This window comes from Eptesicus fuscus, chromosome 17 (genome assembly GCF_027574615.1).
Source record: "Eptesicus fuscus isolate TK198812 chromosome 17, DD_ASM_mEF_20220401, whole genome shotgun sequence".
Taxonomy (NCBI): Eukaryota; Metazoa; Chordata; class Mammalia; order Chiroptera; family Vespertilionidae; genus Eptesicus; species Eptesicus fuscus.
In genome coordinates, this window is record NC_072489.1 from 59,924,960 (window position 1) to 59,944,809 (window position 19,850).

The 19,850-nt window shown below is 50.6% G+C and overlaps 1 protein-coding gene across 1 annotated transcript; it reads right to left on the reverse strand.

Moving 5' to 3' along the window:
• Positions 1-629: 629 nt before the first annotated feature.
• On the reverse strand, positions 630-19,648 carry ABRAXAS2 (abraxas 2, BRISC complex subunit). Its single transcript, XM_008156143.3, has 9 exons — positions 19,548-19,648; positions 16,768-16,858; positions 12,520-12,556; positions 10,029-10,095; positions 6,707-6,897; positions 5,762-5,881; positions 5,216-5,300; positions 3,121-3,235; positions 630-2,700 (listed from the first exon to the last, which is right to left on the reverse strand). Exons 1-9 carry the CDS (start codon positions 19,644-19,646, stop codon positions 2,234-2,236), a joined length of 1,272 nt encoding a protein of 423 aa, XP_008154365.3. The 5' UTR covers positions 19,647-19,648; the 3' UTR covers positions 630-2,233.
• Between the last annotated feature and the right edge of the window lie 202 nt (positions 19,649-19,850).

The following is a 19,850-nucleotide window of genomic DNA, read 5'->3' on the forward strand; positions in this document are numbered from 1 at the left end:
GTTCATGCTTTTGTCCTTCTCCGAAAAAGCCACTTCCAACCTGTGAATCACCACCTGCCGGCTCCCAGGGCAAGGGACCCAGTCTCCTTCCTCCGATGCGGGAGACGAGCGCAGCATCGACAAGGCTCCATCCAGCCGAGGGCCCTGCCGAAAGTGGGTGCCACGTGGACGTGGGAGACCTCACCCGCTGGACCGGCTCCCGCAGGGCCCCGTGTCCACGCTGGCGCAGAGGCCCATCCCAAGGCGACTGGGAACTCCGGAGAGGCCACGCTCGGACGGCGCCACGCTCAGCCGCATGTCCACCGTCAGGCGATCCAGGCCGAGTCTCTTCAAGCAAGAGCAGTGCTCACGTGAAAGGTGCCCTGGAACTTCCCAAGATCCCACTTATTCCCCATGGACGCCCAGTTCTCCTGGCTACTGGTACCCAACAGTCTCCTCAAAATCAACGGAAATGCTTCCGGAGGTTGGGTTCCTGGATTCCCCCTGAAACCAGTCTCACACACACAAAAACCACCCATGTGGAGACGAGCTTTTCTGCCCTTTAAAAGCTGTATTGTCTCCTAAGAACTGCCAGAATGGGTAAACTGAGGCAAGACCGTGTGGGTGCGAGACAGACGTGAAGACAGTGGTGCCAGGATTAAATGAGCTTTTATTGTCACATTTAACTGCTGGTCAGTGTACACCGTAGCTCTCAGTATGGCATAAAATAAATGTATTTCCGAAGGTCAAACATGAACAGGGAGATGGCAATGGCACTTACAGAAATTAACTTAAATTCACCCTGGTGCTGGGCCACGGGGGAGAGGGGGGCTGATCAACCGGAACACGCCCGGGAGGCTTCCCATCACACGGGGTGGTTCGCGGCCAGCCTGGCCCACAAAGCGGCCGTGAACAGAGGGCGGCTCGGCGGCGCCCCCAGTCCGCTGTCTCACTGAGCTCTGGAGCCCGACCTGGGAGTCAGCTCCCTCCAGGCAATGGGACTACTTCCCAAGGCCGGGCGGGAAGCCTCGGCCGCCCCCGCCCTCCTGCCGGCTTCAGTCACAGCAAAGGCAGTGATGTTCCGCAGCATCAGCTCCGGGGCTGACCTCCTCACCCAGGCCGTCTGGTCACTCCCTGGCCAGGAGCCTAACAGGCTCAGGATGTCTTCCGTGGTTTCACACACTCTGGGCAAAACTAGGAAACAAGCAGTAATTAAATAAAAATACAGGAGCATCCGAACAGGAAGTCCGACATTCACAATTCTCCTCCAAATGGCAGCTTTAAAAAAAGTATGGTTATTCAGACTTAAAATAAGTCTGTATTCACCACGATTCTCAAACAGCTTATTAAATGTCTTCCCCCCACAAATAAAGCTGACGCTGAGATTTGTCAGGCGGTCTAGAGGAGTCATATCCCGTCTGCGTGACAGCTGACCCCGCCCCGGGGCCTGTCCATCACCAAGCTCAGCTCGCGACAGCGCTCCCTTCCGTGGCCACCGCCTCGTGTCCTTCATCTAAGGCTCCAGAACAGAGACCGTAACTGTGGCCGGTGCAGCACAGCAGTGACTGTCATTCCACCCAAGAAAAGGAGTTGTTTTAGGACGTACTTATCTGGATGGTTACTTACTGGTAATTAGTACTTCTACGTGTTGTTAAAGGCAACCATTGTAAGTGACAATACGTACCAGGCTAGTGGAAAACAGTTAAAACTAAGCCCTCTCTCTGACCTTACAGTCATGCAGACAAGAGAAGGTACAGCCGGTCTGTTCCAATCGGGCTTCTTGGAATTATCACAATTTCTTTTCTGGCAAAGATGAATTTGGCTCATCACAGAAAGAAGATTCTCTCAAGGCTGCTGCTAAACTCATTTCCCTTTGAAAAAGTGAATTTCAAGGCATGATAGTGCAAGAGGTAAGTTTTGATTTACAGAACATTTATAGACTAATTGTGCTTAGTCTCTGATTTCCAATTTATTTTAAAGAACAGAAACTGTTGACAAGTTTCTCTGCCTGAATTACCAGTGTATCCATGAACCGCACCAGAAGTAGGGCAACTTGATTATCTTAACGATTCTGTCGTGACACCTGCCCCCGGCGACCGGGTGAGGCCCTGGGGAGGCGCGGCCCGGCCAGTTCTGTGCCCGGGATTCTCGGGAGCCCAGGGGTCGGGAAAGCAGTTCTCCCACCAGGCTCAGTCCTCAACGCTCTCCAGTCGTGATTAAGAGAGCAGTGCTGAGTGGAGCTCCTTCTGGGGAGTTAAATCTGGGAGGTCTGAGCGTTCCTGGAGCCCCCGTCGGGGTGTGTCGTGGGCCGGGCATCCCTGGAGTGTGGGTGTTCGCTACTGGGGGGCTCTGTCGGGTCAATGAGGTTTTCATAATCACTGTCGTCCGACCCCTCGGCGCTGTCCCCCGCGGCTCTCTGGGAAGGCAGGCCCGCTCCACCTCCGGGGTACTTCAGTCCAGCACTGTTGGGGGCAAAGCTGGAGGAACCCACAGCTTGAGGTCGAGGCATAAAGACACTTGTTTCCACGCGAGAATGGCTCAAAGTACTTTCTTGATTGTTTGGGTGAAAATCTGAATAAGGGGGCGGGGGGTCAGCGGCCTCGGCCTCTGCCAGTGCACTTCCGCCGTCAGCCGCGAACCCCGGGTACGGCGTCCGCGGGCTGGGCGCCGGCTCCAGGCTCTCGGGCGGCCCCTGTCTGCCGACCGCCGCCTGCTGCAGCCCTGTGGGAAGAGAAGACACGGTCACTGTCTGGACTGCCCCGGCTGCGCGTCTCCGTGCGTGACGCGGTCAACCTGAAAGTTCTGGAAAACAGCAACAAAGCAGGAAACTGTTAGTTGTTTTATGTTTGAATAGTGCTTCCTAATTTACAAAATATCTTTCTACATGTGAATTCACTGAAGCTTCAAGAACAGCCCTCTGCGATACCGTCACCATCACTATTCACGTTCCCATTGGCCAGGCAACGCGCACAGCGTTCACACAGCGCTTCCCTCTGAAAAGCTTGGAGAGACGTGGACTCCACTCCACTCAGCCTGCCTCAGGGCTGAGAGCAGAAGGACTTGTGTAATTCACTGTACAACCTGATGTTTAAAACCAGACACTTCCTTGACACCAATGAGTATAATTAATATGAAACTCACGTCTTTCTTGTTCCTTTTCATTTTTCCTCTGTGTGACTTGTCTTCTTAATTTGTCCACTTCGGCCTCACAAGATTCCACCACTCGCTCACTCTTTTCCACATCTGCGCACACTGCCTGAGGGGAGGGCAACAGAACAGTCAGCGTGGGCCGGGCCGGCACAGCCTGCACTCCAGGCCGGGCAGCCAGGCGCTCTCCCCACAGTCTGGGAGCCAGTACTTATTCACTGATTTGCCTTCTTACTTTTGTTGAGATGATTATGCTATTTCGCTTGTAAATTCTTGAAAAATAAGCGTAAGCTGGGAAAGATTTGTTTTCTCTGGATTATTCATTTCTATTGAACTAAAAAGAATTTTTGATACCAGTCTAGCATACAAAGGATGAACAAAATACAGGAATGAAATGCTTTCAACTTTTATTTATAATCAATAATCACAAATCAGACGACATAAAAAAGATTCATTTCATAGAAACTATTCAGAATTAGGGAGAGCTGAAAAAGAAAACAGGTTTCAGTCAAGACTTAATAAAAGGTAACATTTGAGGTCCATCTGTGTAATTAAACATTCACTCCAGGGCACGGAGTGATGCTGGTGTTTTCAGAGAGGCCTCTACAGCTGGCAATGAGATGTGCACCAGCCACTCTGCAGTCCCTGGACAGAGCTGATAGGGCACATGCCTAGGAGGTAGAGGCAGCTGATCAATGATTCTCTCTCATCATGGATGTTTCTCTCTCTCTCATCTCCCTTCCTCTCTGAAATCAATAAGAATATATTTAAAATATAAATAAATAAAAACAGCCTGTTCATGAATTCAGGGCCAAAAAACTGGTTTTCACTGCACGTCCTCTCCACCGCAGAAATGCCAGAAAGCGCTGGACCGTAGGCCGGTGGCCAGAGCCTGACGAAGGCCCCCGCTGCAGCGCCCACGGCCCGAACTGGGACACCGACACTGGAGCCGCCTGTGGCCGCCGTCCTGTTTTGGGCCCGGCCGACCTCGGCCTGCTGCCTCCCTCTGGGGCTGCTACTCCACCACCTTCCTCCACGTCCTCAAAGCTCTTTGGTTCTTAGGGTTTTAGAGGAAGTCACTCCTCAGAGCGCAGAGGAGCTGAAAGCAGGCGGGAAAGTGCTGTTGGCGCTGGCTCAGTATGCGGCTGGCGGGAGTGGTTTCCCTAAGTGCGTGTCGCATTAATAACTAGGAGTGAACAGCTCCACGGGGATCCTCCCACTCGATGGAGGCGCTGGGGCCAAGGGTGTGAACGAGAGGGGAGGAGGCAGAGCTGCTCCGAGTTCGGTGTGGTCCCTCCTCAGCGTCCCGCTGATGAGACAGTTATGGACTCAACAAGCCGGCCTTCAACTCGGACGGCTTCCCTAGAAGACGCGCTGTGACAAGCGGCCCCAGTTCTGAACGCAGCAGCGAGTCGCCGTGCTCAGAGCCACTGCAGGCACGAGGGGCGCCGCCCAGGATGGCATGGTGGCCTCGCCACGCTGAGGCCACTGCAGAAATGCATGCTGACTTGGGGACCACGACTCACTTCCCCGGCGGAAGATTATCCTTTTTTAAAAAAAATATATTTTATTGATTTTTTATAGAGAGGAAGGGAGAGGGATAGAGTTAGAAACATTGATGAGAGAGTGACATCCATCAGCTGCCTCCTGCACACCCCCTACTGGGGATGTGCCTGCAACCAAGGTACATGCCCTTGACCAGAATCAGACCTGGGACCCTTCAGTCCGCAGGCCGACGCTCTATCCACTGAGCCACACCGGTTAGGGCTCCGGCGGAAGATTATTAAAAATTAAAGTAAAATTAAGAGCATTCAGCCCTTACCGGTTTGGCTTAGTGGATACAGCATCGGCCTGCGAACTCAAGGGTCCCAGGTTCGATTCCGGTCAAGGGCATGTACCTTGGTTGCGGGCACATCCCCAGTAGGGGGTGTGCAGAAGGCATCTGATGATATTTCTCTCTCGTTGATGTTTCTAACTCTCTCTCCCTCTCCCTTCCTCTCTGTAGAAAGTCAATAAAATATATTTAAAAAAAAAAAAAAAAAGAGCATTCAGGCAAGACAAGTAAGACAAAAACGAGAAGCAGCTGTACCTGCACCTTCTCCTGCAGCGCGTTGTAAACCTGGTAGATGGCCCTGATGTCCTTCATGACTCCGTCCTTGTCGAAGAAGTCAGTGCTAGAGAACAGGCAGGGGAGATGTCACCGAAAGGCACCGCCATGACCCTGAAAGGCACTTCCTGCCCTTCGACCGTCATCTGGTCTTAAATGGGAGCTCCCAGGTGACAGTGTCTCAGCCACAGTGTCACCCTACTAGGCTTGCAGGAGAGAAATGAAAAGGACCCACGTGACTAAGGCCATTTAAAAAATAATAGTGACCACAGCTTAGGATCTCAGAAATACACATACTCTAGCCAAACTTTTATATCGACTACAAAAACAGTTGTGGCAATTGATTTTTAAAAAAGTAATGGTAAAAGCAAACGATCTTTTCAATACGAATAAAATGTTGATCTATAGAGTGACGGTCTAAGAATTACATCCCTGCATGTTCAGTTTCAACCCGGACTTCCATTTCCCATCACCCTTTACATCTTAACGAAAGAAAAGGGAGCCCTTTCGCTGGACCTGGCCGCTCACCCGTGCTCTTTAATGACTCTGGCGTAACTCTGAGACGTGTTTGGCACCGAAGACACTTTATACTCTTGCTGGCTGGTGTTGCCCAGGTTGGGAATAGCAAGGGAGATCCTCTGATTGTACCTGAGGAGGGAAGATTCGAGAGCGAACCTGTTAAAGGCCCTGTTCGGACTGAAGACTTGGCCATGGCAACAGGAGTCCGAGCCTCCTCACCGGGGACTCCCAGGTCTCACCAGCACCTGCTGCCGACAACCTGAGATGCACGGATGAGGGGTGGGTCCTTCCCTTAGAGCGGGAACTCGACTGCAAACGCCTTGAGGGCAGAGGTCATGTCTTATATCTGCGCCCCCAGTGACTGACGGCGCCGAGGAGGACGTAAGTCCCAGGAAACACCACTGGGAAGTCCTGTAACCCTGCAATGGCTACCTGACAGCAATGCTTTTCCCTGATGCGACTCCGTCTATTCCACTACAAGTGACTTTCCAGAGAGAAGCCTTTCTGTTCACAACAGACCCAGGGCCACAGGATCTTTTTTTTTTTTTTTTTAAGACGTTCACAATGCAAAACCCTCGTTAGCCAGGAGGTGGATCAATTTTACAATTCTGTCTGAAATCTACGCTTTACAATTAAAATCAGACTTCCAGAGCAATAAAACTGTATTTCTACATAATGGATTATGGAGAAGCAAGTGATGATTTCCAGCGGTTTATTCCTATAAGCACTTATGCATAATTAATACATCTTGCTAACGCTTTTTGATTCAAAACAATTTTAATTTATACAACTGACAGAAAAATACCTTCTCTAACTACAAAGAAAACTAACTAAGAGAATTATAAAAGCTTTTCTTTACAGATGCTATAAAATGCACATTTCAAAGTCACCAATCTCCATGGCCGGTTCCAACACCTGTCCTGGCTACGTGAGGTGGGGGGATGCTTGCTTTACCTTCGGTTTGGTCTGAAGAGGACGTACTCCAGAGCATGCGTGGAGCTGTTGGCAGTGGAGATGAAGCTGAAGAGGAGGAAGACGAGGTCGGGCACCCCGAGGATGCGGGTGAGCTGCTTGTGGAGGACCTGCTCCCTGTACGACATCTGCTGCTGTGTGTTCCGCCGGAACCTGTACCACCCGATCACCTTCTGCAGCAGAATCAGAAGGAAGGGTGAAAAGTCGCGTGAAATCTTATAAATGTAGTTCTGAAGGTGTCCGTACAGACACCTGTGCACGAATGTTCAAAGCAGCTCTACGTGCAAGTGCTCAAAGCTGAGACCCAGCCACTGTCCACCAACAGGGGAATGCAGCCACACACTGGACACCTGCTCAGCAATACAGCCAACGACTGCTACATCCAACACCGACGCATCCCAAAGGAATCCCACTGCGTGCAAGCAGCCGGACCGAAATGATAACGACGACAAAAACTTGCGCTGCAGGATTCTATTCCGGTAAAATCCTAGAAAATGAAAACTCATCTCCAGCGACACGGAGCAGCCCCCGCAGCTCAGGGGCTGCCAGGGAGGGGAAGAAGGGGTTGGGAAAGGGCCCGGGAGGTCTGGGGTGACAGCCGTGGCGTTAGCTTCTGATGACGTGGTTTCATAGGTGGACACACAGGTCAAGACCTACCACAGCGTACTCCCCAAGAGCGTTCAGTTTATTGTACGCAATTACACCTCAGGGCGATGACTTTGAAAGTGTAGCTTTGTCGGCCTATCGGCTGCCTCTGCTGGCTAAGGGGAGTAACTGGCACGTTCTCGGAAGAGTAGTTCTCCCAATGGGCGATGCTGGACATCCGGCAGACAGGTGACCTACCAGGCCCTGGGAGCTGCTCCAATGCTCCGGGCCCCACCCAAACCTGCAGGCAGAAGCTCACAGGCCAGCTCCTGAGTTTTCCTTGTGCTACTAAAGTTTGAAATCTCTGCTGTCGAGACAATTAATTCTTCATTAGAAGAATACTCTTCATATAGCTTCTTTCTTTGAAATAAACTGGGTGAAAATCCTGTTTTAAGATGTAAAGTAATTTAAAATTGTCACATTAAAGTTAACAGTAAATCTAGATTAAGTGTTGGTGCGTTCACGTAAGAAGGAAGCGAACAAGCTTCGCCGAGCCCCTGTGCCAGGCCCCAGCTAACGACGTTACAGATGCTTTAATGACTGATCACAGCCGCCCGGGGAGGCGAGTCATGCTTTCTCCACTGAGCTCAGACCACGGCAGGGACGGCCAGGGCGCAGCGCCGGCCCCTCAGTGGTACCACTGAGCGCGAACCATGGCTTCAGATTATACTGGAGCAATGAATCCTGACATTCTCTAAATCAAAAGAAGCCCAAACATTTCTGAAGCATAAATCTCAGAGATGTTTTGTTCAAAGTCACAGAGCTAATGAGTGATAGCCAAGGTCTGCACATTAGCTTTAAAATCCCCATCAGGCCGAAGCCGGTTTGGCTCAGTGGATGGAGCGTCGGTCTGCGGACTGGAAGGTCCCAGGTTCGATTCCGGTCAAGGGCATGTACATTGGTTGCGGGCACATCCCCGGGTGGGGGGTGTGCAGGAGGCAGCTGGTCGATGTCTCTCTCTCATCGATGTTTCTAGCTCTCTATCCCTCTTCCTTCCTCTCTGTGAAAAATCAATAAAATATATTAAAAAATAAAAAAAATAAAATCCCCATCAGTCACCCAATGGTGGTCATAAAAAAGTGAAAGCAACTTTCCTTTAAAACATAAGTGGAAAGAAAAACCACCAGCTGGCCTGAGCCCGAAGCAGCAATCAGACTGCAACCTTTTGGTGCACGGGACAGCGCTCCCACTAACCGAGCCCCTCCCTGGCCAGGGCTGGGTCACATGGTTTCAATTTACGTTTCCTGATAGAGTTAAACATCTTTTCATTTACTTCTTGGCCATTTGTGGATTTCTTTTTTCTTTTGTGAATTTCCTCTTGGTAATCTTTACTCATTTCTTTCACTTTAAGTTTTGTCATCTGTTAAAAAAACAAAAACCTTCTTGGACTTTTAATGCGGAGTGACCTCTGGAAAGCTGTGCTCCAGGAAGAATTTCCATGGAACAAATCTTAGTGTCGACAGCATAACAAAGACTCATGATCCGGACTATGAAACAGCCGGGCGAGGAGGGAAGGCGGCGGCGGAGAGGAAGGACGGGCTGTGAGAGCCGAGCACATGCTCTTGGGCAAGTCACTGAAAAGGGAGAGCAGGAGGCCGGGCCGGTCTCACTCCGCTGGCCCGGGAGGCCGGGGGGCCGGTCTCACTCCGCTGGCCCGGGAGGCCGGGGGCCGGTCTCACTCCGCTGGCCCGGGAGGCCGAGGGGCCGGTCTCACTCCGCTGGCCCGGGAGGCCGGGGGCCGGTCTCACTCCGCTGGCCCAGGAGGCCGGGGGCCGGTCTCACTCCGCTGGCCCAGGAGGCCGGGCCGGTCTCACTCCGCTGGCCCGGGAGGCCGGGGGCCGGTCTCACTCCGCTGGCCCGGGAGGCCGAGGGGCCGGTCTCACTCCGCTGGCCCGGGAGGCCGGGGGCCGGTCTCACTCCGCTGGCCCGGGAGGCCGGGGGCCGGTCTCACTCCCGCTCCCAGGTGGGCGGCCACTGTGTGGTCTCTGAGCACCTGCTGGGCCTGTCATCACTCGCAGGCACCGTCCTCCCCTCCTCCCCTCCTCCGCCAGAGGCACTGAGACTAAGCCTCACCGACAGCACAGCGCCCCCTGACTCCTGATGCTCTTCCTCAGACACCGAGGGACCAAGTCCCACCGCCATGGCTTCACCCACGGGTGACCCTAGAAGCTTTACTGCAGCACATGTTTCTCGGCAAAGGCATTCTGTTTTCTGTTTCACACACTGAAAACTTTTATTGGTACTTTCTTCCTGAGCGATGGTGTAATCTATTTTTCTGGAATTTATATACCAAGGTAAAAATCATAAAATTAATGCATGTGTATTAAATAATTACAGTCTTCTTTTTTTAAATCACAAAGTAGAAAGATAAATCCACCTCGACTCAACTCAACTATTATTAATTTTTGGATTATAGTTCATTTCTTCTCCTTCTGATTTTTACATAATAGAGTCATACTATAAACATCTAAACTTTTTTCTAGTGATATACTGTAAACATTGGCTCACATCTGTAATTTACCTGTAAAATTTACTCAAGGTAACAGAACTCGTCTATACTGACATCAATGCATTGCTAATTTACATTCCTTTGTTTTCAGCACGGGCGATGAGATAAGGAGTGATTTACAAGTAGGAATGGGCAACAAATGTGGCCTACCTTTCTTCGGTCTTTAAGAATCCTGTCCAAACTCTCTTCGTTAACTTTGCTTGCGTAGTCATAAAAACTGTTGTTTTTTTTTCAAAAGAGAAAACAATATTGTATTAAAATCACATGGTATTGTGACATGGATATGCTTAGCTACGTGTGTCTATGAGTTAGTTATCTAGCCCAATTCTATCCTGGTAATAAAGAGAATTGCCGTCACTAGGTATACAAAGAGAAATCAATCTAAATGTTTTACCTACAGGAGGTGTCTTTTGCATCAAAGAATACTCAAGACACTGCTACATCCAAAGGACACCACTTCCCCTGGGGGAGGTGCTGACCTAAGTATAAGCACGCGGGCTGGACAGCTCTCCCTGTTTCTAGGCATCAATCACTATGTACAAAAGAAGGCAGCTCCTTCTGAGGAAGGGGGAAGGGAAGTGCGCACTTGCTGATGCTTCACCAGAAACCCCACCGCGTGCTTCCTCGGGTTATTTTATTCCATTCTTGCCTCCGTGATGGGAGGTGTTAGTTCAGCCGACAAGTCAACACGTTTGATTCCCACTTTTGTGGCTACAGATACCGAAGGTAAGTGGCTTGCCCCCAACCACGGGGCTGGGAGCTGGGAGAAGTGGGATTTGAAGCCAGGTCTGGCTAGCTTCAAACTGAATGCACCCCCCCTAAAACAGACCCCCCCGACCAGGGCCCTGTGCTGCACAGCGCACGCACCATGATTTGTGGGCTTTCCTACCAAGTCGGGGTTTTAGGAATGCCGCCCTTCCCCCTCCTCCCACCACAAGCCCAGGCCTTATAAGGCAGGGAGGAGTTCAAGGTGCAGTGAGAACACGGAACTGGGAGTCAGGAGCCTCCGCTCGGGCTCAGTCCTGCTTCTCACTGAGTGACCTTGAGCACGTCCCAGACCCTATCTGCCCCGTCCCCCTTTCTGCAGAGTCTGGGGTAGACAGGTGATGTCTAAGGTTGCTTTCAGCTCTAAGAACTCTGAGTCTATGACCGGAGTTGAGTTCCATTCTTGTCTGGGGTGCCTGTACTGACGATGCTCTGAGAACTCCTCAGAAGGGCAAGGCCGGCCCGCCTAGCACAGCTCTGGACGGTGAGGGCCACACGGGCGCTCTCACGGAGCAGACACAGGCACTGCGTGGGCCCGGCCTGTCATCTTGTTTGCTCTGAGATTCTTCTCAAATGAACTGCTAGCTGCGCATCTTGCTGCCCACTCCTCTCTCGGTTCTGTGTAAATCCAGAACAGATGAGCAACTTGGCTCCTTCGAGACCTCGTCCTCAGGTAGCCATCGTGCATGAAGACACAACTCTGAAATAATGAGGGTAGGGGTGTGTGTGTGTGTGTGTGTGTGTGTGTGTATGTGTGTGTGACACAATACAAGTCCCAAGGGGCTCGGGGTGCAAGGGGGCCGGTGCCTGCCAGCTGAGAAGGAGCACGGGGTTGGGGAGGCTGCAGGGAACACGCAGCAGGACAGCAGGTGGAAGGAGCTGGCAGGTGTTTAAAGAAAAAAGTGCTGCCCTGGCTGGTTGGCTCAGTAGATAGAATGTCGGCCTTCGGACTGAGAGGTCCCAGGTTCGATTCCAGTCAAGGGCACATGCCTGGGTTGCAGGCTCAATCCCCAGTAGGGGCGTGCAGGAGGCATCCAATCAATGATTCTCTCTCATCATTGATGTTTCTCTCTCTCCCTCTCCCTTCCCCTCTGAAATTAATATATATATATTTTTTTCTTCTTTTTTTTTTTCTTAAAGAAGGAAGTGCTGACCAGGAAGCCCGAACTGAATAGTGGGAGCAGTATGCCCACTTCCGGAAAGGCAGGAGAACAGGCCTGGGGATTTTAAGAAACAGAGACCTCCTCCTCAGACAGCCTCAGGAGGAGGGTCTGGGGCTCAGGAAGGAGGCAGAGGCCTGGGTGGGTTTGGGGAGCAGAAGGCGGGTGTGGAAATACCGGCCTTTTTCTCCCCCCGCTCCCCCTCTCCCTCCCCCTCCCTATGTCTCTGTCATTTGCTCTCTCTTCTGAACGTCTCTCTTCCTATTTTTTCTCTCTTTCAGTTGATCGTAATATGCCACTGGTGGATATTAACTTAAATAAACACCAAAGGAAGTTTTATGTTTTCTCTGGCTACTGAACACTCTTGTTCCTCTTAAAAACACCTTTAAATCACTGAACCTGTAGGTGACCCCAAAGAGCTGCCTTCTCCGTGGAAGAGCTCTCGCCGGGAGGCTGGTGGGAAGCTTCCATTCTAAGTCACTGAGGCCAGGATTTGCGCTTGGCCTCAAGGACAGGCGGTAAGCAAGATTTCCACCTCTCCTCTCCCTGACCTAACACAGTGCCACACACGCGGGCACTCAACACATAAGAGGACTTGGATGCCCTGTTATACTTGGGACTTTCTAGCCATTACCAGCTATAGGCATAAATTCACTAGTTTTTAATCATTAGTCTTTTAGTAAGAGCTAAAAGCTACAAAGCAGGGTGTGGCTTACCTAAAAAGCTTTGAACAAGGCTGATGGTTATGGATTTCTGTAATCAGAAAAAGAAAATACATCTTAGTTAATCATATAAAGTAGCCCAGGAAATAAATATATATACATAGTAGTTGTTGAAAATCTCGGTCAATAAAAAGAGAGTTTTCCACCTGGCCAGATGGCTCAGTTGGTTGAACTTCGTCCTGTACACCAAAAAGGTTGTGGGTTCGATCCCGGTCAGGGCACATACCTAGGTTGTGGGTTTGATCCCCTGTCAGGGAGGCAACCGATCAATGTTTCTCTCTCCCCTTCCTCTCTAAAATCAATGAAAAAATGTTCTTGGGTGAGGACTAACATGATAATCATATAAATGACTCAGATAGCTTTCCCGTTCCAATAGGTGCAGTGTGCACACCGGGCAAGCGCTGTATCTCCTGCGCATTCCCACTCAGGCCACCTGCTCAGAACCACGTGCACAGAGAGCAGCAGCCGTGCCATCGGTCCGCGTGTGATGAGCACGCACCTGAGAGCTCTCCCTCCGGAGCGGGCAGCCACGGCCCTTATCGGTCTTTCTGGGTACAGCACAGGGGCCAGGAGCCACCGCCTGGGAGCATTTCGTCAAGGTGGGCAGAGCTGTGAGGACGGCCTGGGGAGAGGGCCTTGACCACCCCCACCAATAACCTTCTAACTCACAACAACTGGGCCTGTGTTCGGAAGGGGAGGGAGGGACTGTGGAGGTCTGTTAACCCTTCCACAGACGGCCAGCACCACGGGAAGCCGCTATTCACGAGGCAGATCGGAAAGGTGCTGTGAGTAACCAGAGGGAACACCTTCTCCAAGCTCATCAGGGCGCTCGGGCTGGTTACTTTATGGACACGAGACCAATTAGCCTCCATCTACTAATAACTCTCCTCACAGCGACTCTACCTGCCGATGTCACAGCCCAGAGTGACAGGCTGCAACTTCCACTCAATTAAAATGGAGCCACAATCCTAAAAGACGCGGTGGCCACGAGCCCTGACCTGCGGGTCCGGCTGCCAGCACACACGCGCAGACGCCATGCTTCCGGAGGGAGAAGGGCTCGTTGGCTGGCGGCTGTGGACAGTGATACACATCAGGAAGCCTCACCAGAAACCCTTCTCTTATCACCAGAATGACACAGTGCACCTGCCCAGTTATTTCAGAGAAACTTTCAGTGAAGTAATTAGGATGTGAAACATCTGTAGCACAAACATCACCTGGGGAGAAGGGAAAAAACACATCTACTGACAGGAAAGAATATTTTAAGAAAATCCCTAGAGGTAACGCTGAACTCTGAGTACACGCCTGTCACCCACCCTCCCAGCAGACGTCCTCCAGGCCGTACCGCCTGGGTTAGCAGCACATACAGACAAGCTCTAGCCCCGGCGTGGCATTTCCTAGACGTTAAAGCAAGCTCTCTCGGTAAGACTTTTTGCAATACCTAACTGAGCACACCGTGGAGAAGCGGGTGGCGGTCTCCAACACGATCAAGGTGCCGCTCGGAACGGAGTCGGGGGGCATTAGCTGATGGGCAGACCTCTGGCAGGGCAGCCTCACCGGGAACCTAGACTTCCTACGCCTCCAGAGCGCATCCACATGGCAGACTCCTCGTCATGTGTGTACGGCGTCTCTGCACACATGTCCTCACAATCCCCCCGGGAGGTGCTGCTGTTCTTGCTGATCTTCCTCTCTCTGCTCCCCACACCTCCCCGTTTCCTCCATTCTTCCCAAAGACGGCCACTACCCCAGCTCCCGAACTAGGGACGCTCTGCTGCTGTCTGGGATGGCTCTGCTTCAAGTGAGTTGGCACAGCTTAAAATTAATATGTATTCGACAAGACAGATACTTCGTGTTCAAAATGTGACATTCTACATAAAGTCCTCTTATCGTGTAGAGTCACGTAAAGATGTCTGTGCATGAATTCACACATTTTCAACAAATAATGCATTTGGCCAACTTATTTTACTTAAAGGACCTCATTCTGGAGGTTCAGTTATGCCAGAACAGTTCTTCACACTATTGCTGTGGAAACTACTTTGCTTCATGTCAGTCCAGGTTTTCCACTGGTTTACATTAATTTTCTAACCAGAGGCCCGGTGCACGGAATTTGTGCACTCAAGGGAGGAGGGGTGTCCCTCAGCCCGGCCTGCACCCTCTCGCAGTCCGGGAGCAGTCAGTCGGACATCCTTAGCGCTGCTGCAGAGACGGGAGAGGCTCCTGCCACCACGGCTGCGCTGGCCAGCTGTGAGCCCGGCTTCTGGCTGAGCGGTGCTCCCCCTGTGGGAGCACACTGACCACCAGGGGGCAGCTCCTGCGTTGAGTGTCTGCCCCCTGGTGGTTGGTGACCATTCATTCCACTGTTTGGTCGATTTGCATATTAGCCTTTTATTGTATAGGAGGATATGTATTTTAGGTATTCATTTTAAAAGTACAGTTGACATACAGTATTACATCAGTTTAAGGTTTACAACATAGTGATTCAACTTTTATATACTTTACAAGTAAAGTGATCACAAGTTTAATAACCATCTGTCCCCGCACAGTTACTACGATATTAATGACTATTCCCTATGCTGTATGTTACATTCCATGACTTATTTCATAACTGGAAGTTTGTACTTCCGAATCCCCTTTCCTGCCCATCCCTCCACCCTCCTCTCTTCTGGCTTCTCCAGTTTTCCCTGTATCTGTGAATCTGTTTCTGGTTTTTGTCTGTTTGTATTTGTCTCCTCTGTCTGACTTTTTTCTCTATACATAATACTCTCTAGATCCAAAAGATTTCATTTTTTATGGCTGTGTAATATTCCGTTTTACATATGTACATCTCTAAAATCAATTAAAAAAGTGATAACTTATTTAAATAAATAGGTAAATATAAACAGCTAAAATATTAATCAGAAATGCTATTTTTGTCATCACGCTGGATAAGAGAGCTCTTTCTTATATGGTTTGCTGTCAGTTAACTAAATCTAGCATTTTAACCTTCATCTATCAAATTAATTTTGAAATTCAAGTGCAAACAATAAATAATTGCACAGATGTCCAATGAAACCAAATTCTCCACCTCAGGATTTTAAAGAACTAAGCAAAACAAACAAAGACAAAACCTCAATGACAGAACAGCTATGCCCAGACACAGCGCGTCTTTATTTAGCAGTCGATGCTGTGGAGCGGGTTTTATAGTTTTGGTCCTAGCAAACCACAGGAGAGTTCAGCCTCTTCCCCCCAAATCCAACCCTACGTCAATCCTCACCCTGGCCCCCCATCCATGAACTAGGCTATCAGAACAGGCTTGAAATTGATGACTGGCCCCAATAGGCCCTGACCTTCCAGCAGAATTTCAAACCTCTCACCTGCACATACACTGCATTTTGGTCACAGACACAGGCCAGGGCCCCTGTGTGTTTTAGGCACTCCTTTCTGTGTTCCTCTGGATGCACCACCCAGGCCCTGAGTTCACCTCCTTCAGGATGTCTTCCCTGATTTCACCCACTAGCAGTTTCCCCCTCTAATCTATGGGACTGCCTGGGTTCCTTTCTCCTAGCACTCATCTTGTGCTGCTGGCACTTCTGTGACTTGCTTCATCCTCCCACACTCCTGGGAGGCAGAAACGCATCTGGATGCTCCTCGCACCGCCCCGCACATGCCTTACACTTCGATAAATATTGGCCGCACAAATGAATAAAATGCCTCTTGCTTTTCTCTGGTGTCAGGATATGCTGTTTGATGATACTGACGTGCAGCTAAAAAAACTCTGAGTCAGTGCATCTGTAAATACTCAGTCTTCCCCAAAATCTCCCCCAAACTGACAAAGGCTGTACAATTCGCTAAATTGTACAATTTGCTAAATAAGTGTGAACAACTATGCCAGACCCTTCAGAAAGGCCCCGCATAACACACCCTTTATCATAGGGGGTGATGACGGCAATGGGGACACCCGAATTTGCAAACCTGAGGTTCCGAGTGGTTTTGGAGAGACTACCAAGTGCGACAGCACACAGAATCCATCAAAGTCGGATCAGTTAGTGGGTAGGGGACAGCGTTATAGAATACCTACACCTACAGCTACGCACTATATTCTTACGCTGACCTCTAAACACATCTCACATCATTTATTAGTGCGAGTAATTGGCATTGTCATTTGAGTGGTTGTCTATGACTTTTCTAACCTTTTAAGGGCCAAAGAACAAACTAACCGGGTACATATATAAGGGAGTACCTCTGCGGTCGGCGTAACTCACTTACCAATGACTTGCAGAAACTCTGTGTTGCTGATCTGAGAGTCACTGATGCTAAAGGTTTCCTCTTGTCTCACCTCTCCCAGCAAAAATCCTTCCTACATGTAAGAAAGAAAACAGGTGCACACTAAGAATGAAGGTGGTTTTTACTGAAGTTAAGAGAAATTTAGGACATAATAATTCTTAACAATAATCCAAATAAGCTTGGCCTGTGAACTACTATTCTATAAACCAACAAGTAAGACCAGAGCAATCTGAGCTACACCTACTAACTATATTGTTGAAAAAGGATTCCATACAAGAGGAAATATATTTCAATCCCTTCAAGTCTTCCCTGTTTCTCTGAAGTAAAAATGAGTAGAGTGAATTCATCACCTAAATCCTATCAAGTAGCATCACCAGTGTTGGTGGTGGGTGGAGGTGGGTGGGTGGAGGGCATAGGGGGGATAAAAGCTTGTTTTCTTTCTTTTTTAAAAAAATATATTTTATTGATTTTTTACAGAGAGGAAGGGAGAGGGATAGAGCATTAGAAACATCGATGAGAGAGAAACATCGATCAGCTGCCTCCTGTACACCTCCTACTGGGGATGTGCCCGCAACCAAGGTACATGCCCTTGACCGGAATCGAACCTGGGACCCTTGAGTCTGCAGGCCGACGCTCTATCCACTGAGCCACACCGGTTCGGGCAAAAGCTTGTTTTCCTGAAACAGCATACAATTCATTTCATTGCACTGCATCAAAAACACTGCTAATGGTAAAAGGCTAAATAAGTTGACACAATGCACAACCGATTGCTCTTGTAGCTGGCGTGGGAAATTAGGGTCTCAGCAAATCAGTTCCCATCATTCACATGAAAGTGCTTCTTTGATAAATGCAGAGGCTGGTTTATTCTCACCTCTGGAGAACATACACCGCCATAACAATGCTGGATGATTCAGCACACAACCTGCTGTTGGAGTACTTTCTAGACCTTTAAATGATTGAAAAAATATTAAAATGGAGCCTTGGCTGCTGTGCTCAGCTGGTTGGAATGTTGTCTTGTGCAGCGAAGGGTCTTGGGTTGGATTCTGGGTCAGGGAACATACGGGGATTGCGGGTTCCATCCCCAGTCAGGGTGTGTACAGTCCAACTGCCTATGGGAGGCAGCAGATCAATGTTTCTCTCTCTCTCTCCCTTCTCCCTTCCTCTCTCTAAAATCAATGAAAAAATTAAAATGGGAATATTTCATGATGTGAAAAGTATATGAAATTTAAATTTCAGTGTCCATGAAGTTTATTGGAAACAGTCACCCTAACTTATCTAGCAAATTCTTGGTTCTTCAACTTTAAAATACATAACATTGAAACAACTTTATTCCACATATGTAATTGTGGCAAGGTTAACAAAGGCAAGTGTGGTCATATCCAATACAGTTGCAAACTACTGTCATTGGTGGAAATTTCTGAGAAGTCTAGCCACCAGACCTGGCAATGGTGTAGATATTAAAGAGATGTCTCTTGCATTCAATTAGTAACAATCTGAGTAACGGGGCCATCTCACTTCGTTTGTAGAAAAACGTACCCACTTTTCAACAGGTAGCTGCTGATTCTTACAATAATCTTGTCCTCCACATAAACGGTGATATTACCAGGCACTCCACAAATCAGAGTTCATTTAAACCATATGTAACACTCCCACGGACACGGGGAGTGTCACAAACCACCTAAATGTGGGGCTGCATTACATGATTAAATAGCTGGCTGCAGTATCAAAAGCCTTCGTGTCCGGGGACACAGGAGCGGCCTCTGGACAGACCCATGTTGTGTGTATTCTGATCATTAATCTCTGCCATCCGCACTGGAGAGGTGAAAGGCACATCCATTTAATGCCATCCAATTTGCTAATGGGATCGCCTCTCTGTAAGTTGTTATTAATGGAAGCTAAGACTGCTGACATCCAACCAAATCCAGTTCCTTCTGCAGTGTCTCATTTTGCTTTGTAATGACAAGCACAGCCCTCCCCCCCACACACACACACACACTTATTTACTGACTTTGAATAATGCACGCTTGGCATCTTTTCAAATAATCCCCCAATGGGGTGGGCAAACGAAACACATCCTGAAAGATAAAAATTATCTAGTTCCGCAAAGAACTGCCATCCGGAGGTCAGTGACTCGAAAAGACAGCCCGTGAGACGAAGGCGCCGGAGCCGCCCGGCTCCGCTCGCTCCGCGCGCCTGCGCTCACGCCCACGCCGGCCTGTCACTTCCCCTTTTCCCCGCGACTGAGTTCCGCGGCCTCGGAACCGCTGCCGGGAACTCAGCTCGCAACTTCAAGGCGAGGAGCCCCTGCGCCGAACCCTGCCGTGGACACTCTCCGTGTTCCATGGAGGAGGAAGCACTCGATCTCACCGGACAAGTGTGAGGAGTGACAGCCGCGGTCTCCCTGGTCGCTCCCCGTGACCCCCCCCCCCCCCGAGCCGAGCGGGGGCCCCTCGCAGGTCCCGAAGCCGGACACCCAGGGACGGGCGGACGCTCGGCTTCCAGGGAGCGACCTCTGACACCGCGGGCGGCCGGCCGGGCCGGCTCCGCCAACCCGGAGGCCGCTGTCTCGGGTCGGCCGGGCGGCGGAAGGCCCCGAGCCTGGGGGCCCAGCCCGGGGGCAAAGGAGCCTGGGCAGCAGGACTCGCCAGGGGCCGGCGCAGCCCGGGTCCCCAGCGCCTCGGGCCGGCCCGGGAGCCTGGGGGACGAGCCGCAGGTGGTCCCGGCTCGGCCCCAGCGGCCAGGGCAGGGGGCCCGGCACCTACGTGGTCGGCGTTGCTGTTGGCGCTGTGGAAACACACAGCGCTGAAGGTGTAGCCCGAAATGGAAGCCGCCATGATGGAAATCTCCAATTCCCCCATCATGCCCCGCGGAGGGCACGCAGCCTTCCGGCCGGCCCCGCCCCGGGGCATCCTGGGAAATGAAGTCTTCGCAGACGAGGCCGGAGGCTGGAGCGCCCCGGCGGGAGGGGTGGCGAGTGCAAGTTTACGGGGTCAGAGCGACGCCCCCGCACCGTACCCACCCGTGGGTCTCGCGCCCAGCACACCCCGGACATCGCCTCTTCTGCA

Coding starts and splice junctions, on each gene's coding strand:
- ABRAXAS2 (XM_008156143.3), bottom strand. CDS start 19,646: ATGATGGGGGAATTGGAGATTTCCATCATGGCGGCTTCCATTTCGGGC. Junction 12,557..16,767: donor AGAGTTTCTGCAAGTCATTG/GTAAGTGAGTTA, acceptor TTCTGATTACAG/AAATCCATAACCATCAGCCT. Junction 5,882..6,706: donor CTCTTCAGACCAAACCGAAG/GTAAAGCAAGCA, acceptor TTCCCTCCTCAG/GTACAATCAGAGGATCTCCC.